Source organism: Seriola dumerili, unplaced genomic scaffold (genome assembly GCF_002260705.1).
Source record: "Seriola dumerili isolate Sdu_G_001 unplaced genomic scaffold, Sdu_1.0 BDQW01000129.1, whole genome shotgun sequence".
In the NCBI taxonomy this organism is placed as follows: Eukaryota; Metazoa; Chordata; class Actinopteri; order Carangiformes; family Carangidae; genus Seriola; species Seriola dumerili.
In genome coordinates this window covers 930,423-944,938 of record NW_019174384.1, presented here as the reverse complement: position 1 = coordinate 944,938, position 14,516 = coordinate 930,423, and the positions used below count along the sequence as shown (strand labels likewise).

General features: G+C 41.1%; 2 protein-coding genes across 2 annotated transcripts; one reads left to right on the top strand and one right to left on the bottom strand.

Annotated features, from left to right (window-relative positions):
• The first annotated feature begins 712 nt into the window (after window positions 1-712).
• On the top strand, window positions 713-7,424 carry acbd5 (acyl-CoA binding domain containing 5). Its single transcript, XM_022748776.1, has 13 exons — window positions 713-798; window positions 1,115-1,241; window positions 1,571-1,691; window positions 2,473-2,545; window positions 2,656-2,773; window positions 3,310-3,549; window positions 3,647-3,838; window positions 4,284-4,378; window positions 4,473-4,689; window positions 5,043-5,245; window positions 5,599-5,658; window positions 5,783-5,892; window positions 5,991-7,424. The coding sequence occupies exons 2-13, from the start codon at window positions 1,145-1,147 to the stop codon at window positions 6,001-6,003; spliced, it is 1,539 nt and encodes a 512-aa protein (XP_022604497.1). The 5' UTR covers window positions 713-798; window positions 1,115-1,144; the 3' UTR covers window positions 6,004-7,424.
• Window positions 7,425-7,778: 354 nt separating this feature from the next.
• On the bottom strand, window positions 7,779-14,096 carry mastl (microtubule associated serine/threonine kinase like). The gene is made up of 12 exons (XM_022748765.1): window positions 13,819-14,096; window positions 13,599-13,736; window positions 13,363-13,502; window positions 13,155-13,243; window positions 12,951-13,057; window positions 12,704-12,863; window positions 12,440-12,588; window positions 11,066-12,151; window positions 10,561-10,702; window positions 9,369-9,482; window positions 9,122-9,223; window positions 7,779-8,725 (listed from the first exon to the last, which is right to left on the bottom strand). Exons 1-12 carry the CDS (start codon window positions 13,984-13,986, stop codon window positions 8,568-8,570), a joined length of 2,553 nt encoding a protein of 850 aa, XP_022604486.1. The 5' UTR covers window positions 13,987-14,096; the 3' UTR covers window positions 7,779-8,567.
• Between the last annotated feature and the right edge of the window lie 420 nt (window positions 14,097-14,516).

Sequence of the window (14,516 nt, the reverse complement as noted above, 5' to 3'; positions counted from 1 at the left end):
ATTTTCATGATTGTTTTTACGTTGTTAAAAACAATGTAATAGACAATAGAAAATAAATACATCGAAAAATGATTTTGGCTTTTACAATTTGATATTGCTAAGATAACTTTATCCAGCTTTTTTTTAAAAAGAAAAAGAAAAAGAAAAAAAAAGAAAAAAGAAAGAACATGAATTGAACATTTAAAAAAAGAAATCCAACAAAACCAAATAAAATATAAGGCCAGACTAGTTCCAACTGAAAAATACATAAAGTCATACATAACATTTCCTTAAAAAAGTACTTAAACAATTATCAAAATAAGTGGCGAACTATTTTCAGCTGATTTCAACTCAACAAATCTTAAAGCGAGATGTGGGAAGCGAAAATCAAGACAAAGTGAGAGCTCTTACTATTTCGTCTACCTCACTCTTTCAACGGAAAAAAACATGGATCCAGGCTATAAGCATGCTGGGATATGTAGTGTTGCTCGGAACTGTTGCTAGAGTGAATGTATGTCAGCTACTTGTTAAAACATAACATTTGATACTTTTCGCTTCTCAGTTGTTTTTTTATCGCTTATTTTGTCTTTATTTTTTGTTTCTCCAACAAAGCCGCTAGCTAAACCTGAAACTAGCTACATTTCTTACTGAAGCGGTTTAGTCGAAGCGGAGGATTGTGGAGCTTGTAGGAGATATTCCTATCTCGTAGATAACTACAACTCCCAGACGGCACCTGCGAGTGGTTACCGTTCATGGCGTCTGGTCGAGGGCTAAAGACAGGTCGCCTTCTGACAAACAGATAGGCCGGTGAATTTAACGGTAAGTGTCGTCGTCTTATGAGTTTTTCCGTCGAGAGTTTGAAAGTACAGGTTGTATTTTATGGAAATATCGGTGTAGTTTGACCTGTGTCGCATACTGGTTAATGTGTCCTAGATTCACCACCGAAAACCCTCCTCCTACTGGTGGTCATAACATACTGTACATACAAGTTTAGCTAGTCGCATTAGCGTTGCAAAGTGAGGATTTATAGCGTAATATTGTTGTCAAGAACGTCATTAAAGAAGTCAGCGTTTAGCATTATTTTACTAGCATTTCTCACATCGCGGCGGTGTGTTTATTTATTGCCTGTCTCCAGGTTTTGTTTTGGTCGTCACCGTGTGGCACGATGGAGGTGGAGAGTGTCAAAGTGGAGGATGAGGGGCGTCTGACCCAGCTGAGGTTTGAAGCCGCCGTGAAAGTGATCAAGAGTTTACCACCGGATGGTAAGTGACGGGGTGAACACACCAGTCTGCAAGTGTCGTCCAGGCCAGTTTAACCAGTTCACCACAGGGGTTGAAACAGAATGGTGTCAGGTGCTGGGCGACAGCTTGGTCTGCCTCTGCGCTTGTGCGATTTAAAGGGGTTAATCCACTTTACTCGCCTAGTGCAGTGCAGACACCCTCTTTCCAGCAGCCTACAACTTGCATTATTATAATAGTCACTTTTGAAAGTCTGTTTTTGTGTCAGAGGCCTCACAAGTAGCTATGTAAGCTACTTTGCACATGTTGCTGTGTGAAATTCCCTGTTTACAACTCAAATCTCTCTCTTCCAGGTCCCTTTCAGCCCTCCAATGACATGATGCTCAAGTTCTACAGTTATTACAAACAAGCCACTGTGGGAGCATGTAACATACCCCGACCTGGCTTCTGGGACGCAGTCGGCAAAGCTAAATGGTATTAACTAAAGGAAATGTACAGTCAGTTAATATGTTATTTTATCTATATCAAATGTGGAAAATATTATCCAATATTTAAGTTGATTATTTTCTGAAGTTCTAATATTTTTCATGTTGAATAATAGTTTTTCCTCAAGGGCAAAATGACAAGCACAAGTTGTACTCAATACCAGTTTTCTCAAGGCAAATCCTTGAATTAAATTGTGGAAATTGAAACAGTATTTGACTTGTGCACATTGCATAACATGTTGCTTTTTGCCCACTTTGATATCACTGTGGAAAAAAAACAAACAGGACAAAGTAAACTTCTTTCATCTTTAACATCCATGCCAATGTGAATGATGCATGGAAGCATGTAGGCAGTGACAGTTATTGTTTTAAACATCTATTTTTGTACGTAAGGGGAGCATAAATGCACCCTTAGGTGAACTCTGGACTTGGCGCTGGTTGAAATGCGCTTTGGAATGTGACCTCTCACCCACTAACTAAACTGGACAGTTTCTCTCATGTTCCCATTGCGTTGGTGTGATTTTAGGAAACTGTAAAAACGCCTAGTTTATGAGTAAGCTCTACTCTCCTCTTACTAATGAAAAGTTAAGTTTCTCTTGGTCTGTGACCCACAGCTAACAGATAACACACTTACCTAAAATAAACTGACCTGAAGTTGAAACCTGGCACAAATCTGAATGACATAGACTCTGAACACTAAGCAGGGCTTTGCTTTTCACTGTGAAAAATTAGATAATAATGCATTTTTTAAATTTACTCTTATTAACCAGGGATGCGTGGGATTCTCTCGGAAATATGTCAAAAGAAGAAGCAATGGCAGCCTATGTTGAGGAAATGAAACTGGTATGTGTGTACTTCTTTTTTTATTTTTTTATAGAGGATGTAACTGTTCTTTTGATTAGGAATAAAAATCTTCAATATGTTAGAAGACTGACACTGGATTTTGTTTCTAGATCTTGGAGGGCATGCCCATGACAGATGAGGTGGAGGAGCTCTTGCGCGTCCTCGGCCCGTTCTACGAGATGATAGAAGAGAGGAAAAAGATCACGCAGATATCAGACCTGAGCACAGGTAGGATTTACACACCAGGTGGAACTCCTCCACCTTTCACCGTTGTTTTGTTTGTGATGTCAAAAAAAAAAACTGCATGTGGAGCATAACATTTTATAATTTGCCTCTTGTCATATGCTCAGCCCGTTTGACACAGTTTGCTAGGCAGCTGGAAGGCAAGTACATCACTGTGAATATATGAGTGATATATGAGTCTGGTCCTATAGTTTAGTATCTGTGTGGTGTTGTAGCTCAGATGCTTTTTGTGCTTATTAGCAGTTGTGCTGTGCATGCTCCGCTAGTGCTACAGAACATGTGGCTAAGCACTTTTAAGGTTTCTTTTGCACTAAGAAATGGACACATCCTAGTTGAGTTTTTATCCTATCCACCTAAGTACACAAAGATTTTGTTCAGCACCAAGCAGCCATCTACTTGTTGGACATTGACTTTAAATTTGTGATTTTCTTGTAAATCCTGACAAGGTTTCTTTAGCCTTAAAGGAAGCATTGTCTTTTAACGTTATGATCCTATAATAAAGTTCTCATTTTGTTGCGCAGGTATTGGTACAATGATGAATTCAATGGCGTCGAAGAGTGTCGCAAAGAGCATCGTCAGAACCATGGAAATGAACGGCACTCTGGAGACTCGGCCTGCCAGGCTCAAATCGAAGGAAGTGAAGGAAAGGTTGGAGGATGAAGCACAAGAGGAAGATGAGGATGAGGAGGATGACGAGGAGGAGGAGGAGGAGGAGGAAGAAGAAGAAGAGGAAGAAGTTGCGATAAGGGAGAACAGAAAAGGTAATAATGTTCTAAAAAAAACAACCTAATTTTAAAATGCATCTGAGTGTCAGGAGTGGATTTTGATTTTTTTGGGGGGTTGTGGATTTTATTTTAGACAAGAAATCAGCAGCTTCACAGCCAAAGAAGAAGGGTTCAGCCAGGAGACACAAAGTGCCCCTGTCAAACGGTAAAGTGGCTAACGGGGTCATCCATCTCACCAATGGGAGTCATTCCAGGGTTGCGCTGAACAGCAACGACTCCCAGGAGGGTTCAGTCGGCGAGCCTCTGCTCAACGGTCACCACGCAGGTAAAGAAAACGACACGTTCTGTTCTGGTGAAACATGTCGTATTAGTGAATGTCCTGTTCTGTTCAGGCCTCGCGCTCATGTCCATGAAATGTTTCAAAATGGTCACAGAGATCTCACCTCACCCACCGCTCCGCTGTTACTGCCTGTGCTTGTGTATCAGCGCACCATGTGATCAGATAATCTGCTAAGCTTCGTTGCCAGAGCTGTGGCAACTCTGCAGACACTGAATATTTGCACACTTTACACATCAGCTGCTCCTGGGACAGTTTTAATGGAGTAAATTAATGCTTCTGCTGAAACAAGAGCACAAAGCCCCAAATTAAGCGAGCGCTGCCTTCCCCTCTGTCACTCGGTTAATTACAGTGCAGCTTGTTTTACTTCACAATGCAGGCAGAGTCTGAGCTGCTTTGTCTCCTTTTTCTGTGCTCTTTGTGCTGATCTCAGATCCCAGTGCTCATGTGTCCGGTCCCAATCACCTGGCCAGCGACTCCGACAGCGAAGTCTACTGCGACTCTGTGGACCAGTTTGGCCAGGATGAGGCAAGTAACGGCTTAAGGAAAACACACGAGTATGGATTATGTTCAGTAAATTAGTCTTACCATTGATTTCATTTTTAATGTGCGTCTTCTCCAGAGCCCAGAGCACAACCACTCTCTGGATGACCTGGATGAAGAGGAGAACCACGTGCTGGAGCCTCCGGAGGCGGCACAGGAGATCCAGGAGGATGTTGAAGGTCCGCCAAAGGTCATCAGGTGTGGAGGAGAAGATGGAGAGACCGGCGGGACAATGTCGCAGAGACGGAGACTGAATGCAGACATGCCAGACAGCTCCTTGGTCAGAAGAGGACAGGGTAATGTTACTCTAAGACTCAGGGAAACTATGTATAGTTTCTCTTTTTTTTGCATTTTGTTTCATATTTAACTGCAAAACCTCATTTAAAGATTTCAGATCTGACTATGGACTCAAACAATGTGAGGAACTGCTCTTCAAACACATGCTTTTTAGAGATTTTTATATCTTTTGTCTTGTAAACAACAACTTGACATCCATTTTGCATTTGACAAAAGATGTTAAAGAATAGAACCACAACAAGACATAACAATCTGAATTATTTCAGTGTTTGAGAAAGTCAGTCTTACTTGAAGCCTTGCTGATGACGGTAGTGCACATGTTTTAATCATTAATCATCTCTGTGGTCGTTAGGTTCCAGGTCTGCAGGCCGCGGCTCTGGGGCTCTGGTGCCCATGCACAGTGGCGGAGACGGGGACGGGGGTCACAGGGGAGGAGCGGTGACGCCCGGAGGGAGCCTGAATGAGCAGATAGTCGTGGCGTTGGCCAGACTGCAGGAGGACATGCAGAGCGTCCTCCAGAGGCTGCACACCCTGGAGGCTCTAACTGCCAGTCAGGTCAGACTGACTGTTCTCGTTCACTGCTTTCAGAAAGAAGATTCACATGGAAGACTCACAAAAACAAACACTTTTCCAGTTGAAACACTTGACTCTGACTACCTGTGAAAGTCATTTTCAAGAGCAGATCGTCAATAACAAACTCAACATGGCGGTTAGACAGTAACCAGAGTAAAGATTAAAACTGATCCTGCTAAGTCTAGATTTCAGTGCACAGCTGAGGCCTTTGAGGAGAGAAGATAAGGGGATTGTACTTCGGCTTAGTAAACAACACAGTGAAGACAGATCATCGCTGATGTATTCATATCTTGAAGGTGTTGACTCCACCTACTCTTTTCCTTTTCTTTCCGCAGGCAAGATCAGTGGCGCTGTCTCCCACTTATGCATCACCCCCAGTGAATAAGAGGAGTCAGGTAAACAAAAATTGATCACAACAGGAACTACAATGATTTAAACATCAGTAAAACTTCTATAATGAGACGCAGTTTCATTTGAAATAATGTTAATGTTAATTCTGTTTTGGTTTTTTTTTCCCAGAAGCCATCCTGGTGGCCTTTTGACATATCTCCAACCAGTTTGGCCTTCGCTGTGATATGGCCATTTGTGGTACAGTGGCTTATCCGCCTGTTCCTGCAGAGGAGGAGAAGGTATTCTTAAAACAGAAAAATATAACGTTGCAATGCACCACCATTTTCATGCAGTACACAATTTGAGATTGATTTTCTTCTTCTTCTTCTTTTAATAGACGAATCAACTGAAGCTGCTTATATCACAAACTCCCCTGGGCATAGAAGAAAACGAGTCCTCTAAATGTCTGTGGTTGGGCTGCTAATGGCTGTAACTCCCTCCCCTGCTTAGACCCACAGCCCAGTAATTTGCTTTTGCACTATGAAGACGGCATCAAGAGCTAACGCGTGAGAGGAAGAGATCTCTCCGGAGTGTTGCACTGTGGATGTGGAATCAAAAAGAAACATGAATGTATGAGAGCCTGTGATTATACAACCTTTTTCAAGATGATGCCACTGTACTGGAATCTTTTTTTTTTTCTCGTTTTTTTTCTCTGTAAAGAAACAGTTTGTGTTGAGAGGGAAAACTTTAACGGTTGGGATTTTGTCAGCGTGTTTATAGACCTTCCACAGAAGCTTCTCAATTATTTCCATATCTAAGGCTTTGTTGCACAAAAAATGGGCCTGATACTCTGTTGTTTTGAGCATAACGTGGTTATAAATTTTGATGATTCACTTTCATTAGTTGCCCAGGCAATGCTGCTATTACAAAATGTTGTATTAACTGTAGTTTAGAATGGAGGATTGAATGTAATAATATATTGATTTGTGAGATTCTCTTTAATTGTGAGAATAAGTAAAATATTTATTGCTTTTTAGCGACAAAAAGAAAGATGGCGTTGCTGGCCAGATTTCAGCTATGTTTATGTTTTCACGTGACTGATTAAATGTTAGGTCATAGGTTAAGACAAGGTTCAGGACATGTTCTCATCACCTGTCCTATAGCATATCAGTCCTGTGCTTTCACATCAAGGTGATCTGATCGTTTCCAAATAGAAAAAGTGCCTCAACATCAATAGGTACATTCATAGGTGGCATTATTATTTCATACATTCACATAATGTAGCATTGATTGTTATAGTACTGGACCAAATTAACATTAATCACACTACCTAGTGAGCCAAGAGGTGGTGAGAACCTCCATCCGACAGCATCATTTCCCAATCTGCTAACTGATTAGTAATACATAACACTCGTCACTGTCTGTGTCGTTTACGCTGCCATGTTTTCTCTGTTGTATAATTTAAAATGTGTGGTGTAATACGTTTGTATGAATATTGTGGAACGATTTTTTTTGTCTCGAGTGTAATCGTGAGTAGTTTGCAAAGCAGTGAGATCTATACACATTGTATACAATAGCTGTACAGTTCAGAGAGATTGAAATGCAATATTTTAATTGCATTCCCATGTATTGTTAATATAGAAGACTATATCATTATAATAAGGTTTGCATCTGCAATAGCACCAATCTTTCCAGAGCCATTATGTTTTAATAAATAATAGTTTACCTTTTTACTGAAATGTACTAAGGCTTTCTCGCCCTCTCTGCCTGTGGATAGAGTGGTGTCTGCATGTGATAATCCAAGCCTAAAATAAAGTTTTCATAAAGCCTTTTAGTTTGTTCAGATTATTTCAAATAAATTGCTGATTTACATAATGGGAAATATGTTTATTTGCTTTCTTTGAGTTGGATGAGAGGATTGAGTGTGTCCCGTGGCTAGCAGTTAGCACAAAGAGCTGGAAACAAGCCGGCGCCCGGCTATGAAATAGTCCCACATGCATAACCCCCTCAATAAAACCACAACCTGTTGTCTTTACAGGTTCACTTCATTGTGATTGTACGGATTTAAAAAAAAAAAAAAACATCTGGACAGATCCAGGCGAGCTGTTTAAAGTCTGTCGGCTAGAAAGTTAAAATCCAGAACTGGTGAATTACTCCTTTAAAGATGCACAATTGCACAAGTGCATCATGTTACTAACAGATTTTATTTGTAGTTCCCTTTTTTGTTGAAGTGAACAAGATAAAAAATTTCACAAAAAAGTAGCGAAGAGCCAGATGAACATATTAAAAAAAACAAAACAAAACAACAAAAACAGTAGTGTGGAAAATGGACAGAGGACAATGATGTCACATCAAAATCGCAAGTGATATAAAAGCAGCAAAAACAGTTACAAAGTAGGAACTTCCTTCTTAAAACAACACTAAACGTTACTAACAAGATTTACAAATAAAATACATTATTCATCAATATATTAGGATGTTTTTCTTTAGCACTGTTGTACCCCTCGAAGAAATTCAGGCGGCCCGCCCACCCAGTCTAATAACAGCAGGGGAACAACACAGAGATCAGAGCAGCAGAAATGAAGAGGAAGTTATCATCAGGCAGGAAGTGCCACATTTACACTACTACAAGCTAAACAGTAGCAAATATTCTTTTGCTAACAGAGGAACCTAATTTAAGAGCTATAACTTGTGCATGTAATATGATAGCACTTATTTAAAGGTATTAAAGAAACTCACGTTTTACTATGAACACTCGTAACTGACTGAGCAGTCAACAGATTCAGCTTTTATCTGACTCTAATGACCAGTGATTGCACAAACGTAAAATGTTTTTTAAAAAATATTACAGCCTCGAACAAACAATTAGAATCCACATCACTATTGTGTATTTATATATATATATAATGGGTCGGATTTTTTTGAGACAAACACACTTTTATAAAAACCCTGCGTTTTTATAACGTTTCTACCTCTATAAACTGAAGCCGGACACGGCGATGTGCTGAGCGTTGTTTCTTGCCTCAAAGTACGAGGTGTCGGTTTCGTCCTCAGGCTGAGGTATGAAAGACATCGGCTGGTTCTGCAGGTTATCCCAGTCCAGGCCGTCAAACAGGGGGTGGCACCTGAGCTCTGGTGGGGGTAAAGAAAACATTTTCAGAATTTACATCCCCACTTCATTGTCATTCTTTGAAGCGAAAAGTTATTATTTTCAAGTGTTTCAAGTGTTGAAACTACTGCTAATATTATAAGCTATGTTATATTAGCTTGTTAACCTCCTGTATGATGGGGAGCAGAATGAAAAGACCAATTCTTAATTTTTATGACTATATAAACATGATAAAAATGAGTTAATGTACAGAAAAACCTTCCAGAAAACTTTGTTGTTATATTTAGTTGTAGATTCATAATCATCATACTTCAGTTCATAATTTATTCTCACATCAGGCTAGTTCTGTCCTGCATTTAAAAAGGACCTGTCAATCATCAATCAGTTGGTGCATTTATCATTTATCAATACGTCCTCACCCTTGAGACCGGCACGTTTCATCATGTCCATTGTCAAGAGTATTTCAATGGCATTTCTTGAATTTTCAGACAGTTCCTCCTCTCCCTCGGGCCACGGGATATCTGACGTGTTGGTGAGGTGGTAAAACAAGCAACAACAGTGTGTTATTAACATTTTCATAATTGACTCTCACAAACCAAAGTTCAGTGTTTTGTGTTTTGAGGTTTGAATGGTGACGCGATGACGACAGTAAAAACCAAACCCCACCTCTGTTGAGAATATTCTGGAAGACCAGCTGAGGCGTCTCGTCGTTGAAAGGCGGCACACCTGTGAGGAACTCGAAAAGGCACACGCCCAGCGCCCACCAATCCACCATGCAGTCTGCGAAGAGAAGGCGCATTTCATACAGCTGCTGGCTTCAAAACGCCAAAGTGTTTCCCTGTGATTCCTGTTAGAGTGCGCTTCTAATCGTACTGCGGTGGCAGAAGCAGGGGGGGGGGGGGGGGGGCTACGTTAGTTTATGAATGGATTTCTAAACTTTTACATTTCATTCAGACGTGGAACGCTCATTAACAATCTTGATATACTGATTTGATGGGAGATACATGTCGAAAATGCAACATCTGCCTGACATGAAGCTTGATGTTTGTTTCTAGCATTGTAGTTCTAAAGAGTCAACCACTGACAATTACAATTATCATAACGATCAAGTATGAAGCTAATAAAAAAAAATACTTGACAGCAGATGAATGAATACTGCCACACAGACCGTTCATGAATTCAAATAGCAGCAATCACGCAACCAAACCGACAGGAAAACACTGCACTCAGCATGTGAACATCTGAATGAATAATAACATGGTAAATCAATAGCTTATTATTAGATGACATTTTGCTGAATGTCAAAAATAAATCCAGTGCCACAGCACACTCACTCTGTGCCAGGATCAGCCGCAAATCTACAGACTCCAGGAGCAGAAAGACCCGCCCAGTTAGCAGCATGTAAAGCCTCAACACATCTGATCCCACAACTGTTAAGAATGGTGTTAGCTCAATGTTAGAAGACGATCCCATTCTCTTTGTAATCACGTTTTAAAATGCTGCCCCCCCCCCATCTTCCCTCTGATCAGGCCCGCAGTGTGTTCACCAATACGCAGGGTAGAAACAGAAACAGCGGGGGAGAGGGAAACAGGGGGAAATCAGCTCATGTCCTCTAGCGTATTAGCAGGCCGGGGAAACATGCACTCACTTGCAAAGAAAACCAGCAATATCGTTATAAACTTACCACACTGACCACTTCCTGAAACTAAAAGAGAATGCTTGTCACAAGGGCTACAATGGCAAGCATCCACCATCAATACCACAAGAGTGTGTTGGCATATCTGTTGGACTAATAAGCTTTTATTTATAGTATTTTTGTGGTAAATGGGATTTAATAATAATAATTTCCCGCTCATACCGTGTGGTTTTCCTAAAAGAAGCTCCGGGGCCAAATAGTCCGGGGTCCCTAAAATGGGTGCACCCTCGACAGGCAGCGCGCCCCTCCGGACACTCTTCGGGGTCCTGAAAGGGGTGTGGGAGGCGGACATGGCCTGAGGAGTCTGATGTGAGGAAGACACAAAACAAACAAAAAAACTGTTGATTAATCTGATGATCATTATGATTCACTGGTTAATCATTCAGTCTATAAAATGTCAGAAAATAGTGAAATTGCCAAATTGTTATATCCAATTGTGCCTGACAATAATCTAAAAACCCAAAGCCCAAAGACTTCCTCAAAGTCCTGAAAAATTTGACTTTCTTTTTTAATCTGTGCACACAAAATAAAAAAATATCTCATCTTCAGGATCTATAATACGGATCTTATGTGTGCAAGATGATAATTTGCGTTCACAATATTAAAAAACATCTATTGGGAAGTGTAAGTCAAAAACGAACTTCAAACTGTATCCCTGTGTGCCTACCTGACAGAGAGAGCTGCTGGACTTGGGTCTGTTCTGCACTGGTGTTGCAGAACCAGATGCGTAGTGATAAGGAGCTGATGTGGACAAGTCCATAGCCTCCATAGACCCAACGCTAAGTCGGGAAACCCCCGACATGCTGGAGCGGTTGATGGAGCTACAGTAGCTACGGAAAGCTACGACGTTTCGCGGCTTGAGGAATGAGGGGGACTGCGTCAGGCCGTAAGCCAGATCAGGGAGCCGGTTGAGAAAGGAACACTGAGATTCACTTCTCCGGCCAAAATGACTCAGTTTGGGTGTTTCAGTTGCAACAGCAGAGGGAGTCTGACATCGGGATTCAGTGATGAAGGAGTCTCTATTTTCCTCTTGCTCCTCAGATGATTTCAGGCTCCTGTTGGTGGAGCACTTGCTCGGTTTGAGAGATGAGCAGCTCTCCATAGTGAGAGACATTTCGTGCATGGACCCGTCAGAGTCCAGGCTCAAGCTCCGGCAAATGTCACTGTTCTCAGTGAGTGGTGATGTGAAACTTGTATGCGACAGGTCTTTGGCTCCATCTTCAAACACGTCCTCTGTTGGCTCTTCCAGTTCACAAAACAGGGTTTTGGCCACAGCAATGGGACTGGAGCGCTTTGGGACCCGGTCTTCAGCTGAACCAATCCCCTCAGTGGAGGCCATGAAGTCGCCTATTTGGATGGTGGAAAATGTTCCTGTTAGGCCAGTGTGAAACCTCGCAGTCTCTTCTGGAATCTCATAGAATCTTCTGTAGTCTGCATTGCTCTTCTTGGCTTGGATTTCTAACGGCTCTGGACTCTTCTCTACATCTGAAAATGTTCTCTTCACAGATGAGGGAACAGCAGCTGGTTTGTCGTCCGTCACTGACAGACAGACATCCTCCCGAGCTGTGGAAACAGACTCCAGTTTGTTCGTATGAGGCCTTTTTTCCGCAAGATGGTCTGGATTTGACTTTTTGGCCAGATTGGCGCCGGCCTTAGCAGAGAGCCTGAAGGTGCCCGGTTTTGTGGGCGCAAAGTCCCGTTTGGATTGAGAATGCCCTCTGACCTTCCGTTCATTCGTATGCTCATTTTCTTTCTGAAGAAAAAAGAAAAAAGGAAAATTACTCTCACAACAAAAGATGAGTTCAAGTCCTGTTTATTTTCCCCTTCAAGCTTCACCTGTTGTTGCATGTCACTACAGACATTATACACAAGAGGTAAAATGTCTGCAGAACAATTTAAACTAAAAAAAAGGTGTGATTTTGTATTCCAGGATATATAGAAATGTAAAATTAAATTACTTAAAGTAAGATTTGGGGGAAACAAAGTTGATGACATGTTCAATAGGTCATAATAGGTCATTTAAAGGTCCATGATCACTGACCTCCTCACACTCCCACAGTGGACTGATGCCACCTTCAGTGTCGGTGCTGCTGCCTCCACTCATTGTCTCAAACCTCTTTCTGGTCTTCATCAGTGTGGGAGTCAGATTTTTAGCCAGGTTATGAGGACTAAACAAACTGTTGTTGGGTCCTATGGAGACATTAGATCAGACATAGAGCTTTTTAGGAATAATTAAGCAATGCTGCATACCAGTCATTCCAAATGATTAGCGGATGAAAATGAAGTAAAAAAAACAATGACATACCCAATTTCCAAGGGTAGCAAGCCGGAGAGTAGACCTGATCTTTTTTCTTCATCACGGGAGAACCAAGAGAGTTATTCTTCGGTTTTATTTTGCCACAGGACATGGGACTGGACATTGCAGATGCGCTGCAGTGACGCTTGCCTTCTCCTGCAGGTGTATTCTGTGTTTACACGAATAAATGAAGGAGTCATCTCTGATGCATTCAAGTTGAACATCGCCTCATTCAAAAACAGACAAATGTACTTACAAATCCAAGAGAGCTGATTAAGGAGAGGACTTGACCCGGCGTACGGAAATAATCTTTCTTTGGTTTGACCAAGGATGGGGTAGTTAGGATATCCATAAGACTCAGCTCTGATATCGAAAGAACAAAGATAAAATAAAAATTACTCGCAAAACTAGTGGCGATTGTCACGATTTATTCAAGTGTCAAGCTGATAGGGCTTCATACCTCTGTCGAGCTTGACTTTAGAAAGGCCAAAGTCTGTCAGCTTGATGTGACCCTCATTGGTTATAAGCATGTTGTCTGGCTTCAGATCCCTGAAAAGATACAACTCAGATAAATTACAATTAAGCATCAAATCTAACCAGAAAATCAATCAGTAGGTGTCATACACATTTAACAAGGCCTAAAGACATTGACTACTGTATCAAAGTACCTGTGGATTATACCATGACGGTGAAGGTAGTCTAAAGCCAGAGCAACCTCAGAAATGTATTTCACAGCCATATCCTGGTCGAAATATCCATAAATGTGAAGCAGAGATTTGACATCTCCACCAATGAGGTATTCCATTACCTGTAAGCAACAGGAAAACATAGATTCAATAATATCAATACAAATAATATTTTACAGGAAATATGTTTTGTGCAAATGTGTTTTTTTTAATGTTACCAAATAGATCTTGGTGGCTGTCTGAAGGGAGTAAAACAGGTGAACCACGAAGGGACTTTTGCTCAGAGCGAGTGCGTCTCTCTCCGCCTTCATTTGCCCCATCATGTTTTTATCAACCATGTCTGCTTTCTTCATCACCTGACGAAGAAAAAGAGAGTATTTAATTAAGCTAGAGTCCCAGGCAAAGCTTCACTATGTGACAAAAACCAAACAGACTGACCTTAATGGCGTACAATCGCGCATTGCACTTCTTCCGTGCGAGGTAGACTTTGCCGAAGGCACCGCGGCTGATGGGCTTCACAACGGCGAAGTCCTCGATTGAAGGCGGTTTAGGAGTATCCACCGTTTTCTCATTTGTGCTGGAGTCGTGCTTTTCATCCGCGTCCATAATTTAACTCGTTCAGGATTTTAGGTGGTGTCTGTTAAAGCTAGCCAGCTCACAGTAAACACGTACATGACAGAACAACAATCTCGGGTTTGTTTTGAAAATTTGAATTCCGCTGCTCTTTCTCGCGGGGTCCTCTGACGTTCAATCAACTGCCTGAACGTAAAGAATTACATACTTTTAATGTGTGCTGTAATTAAAAATAAGTTGTTTATTTTATCTATGAATTAAATTAACATATCACATTCCTCGATTTAATACAGCTATACTAACAACACTTTTATTTTTTAATATTTTATTTTTAGTCAGGCAGTAAGGGGCACGCATAGGTCGTAAATATTGAAATTGTGTAATAGCAGCCAAACGTTTTTCCCATTTAAGAAACCTAATGAGAATATATGAAATATAATTACAGCTATGTTTGTCCTATACAGTTTGAGAATGTTAAGAATATTTCTTTAATGCGGTTTTATTTCTACGGGTGATGTAACGACACAAGCTGTAACCGTCTCGACGTCATTTTGTAGTCCATT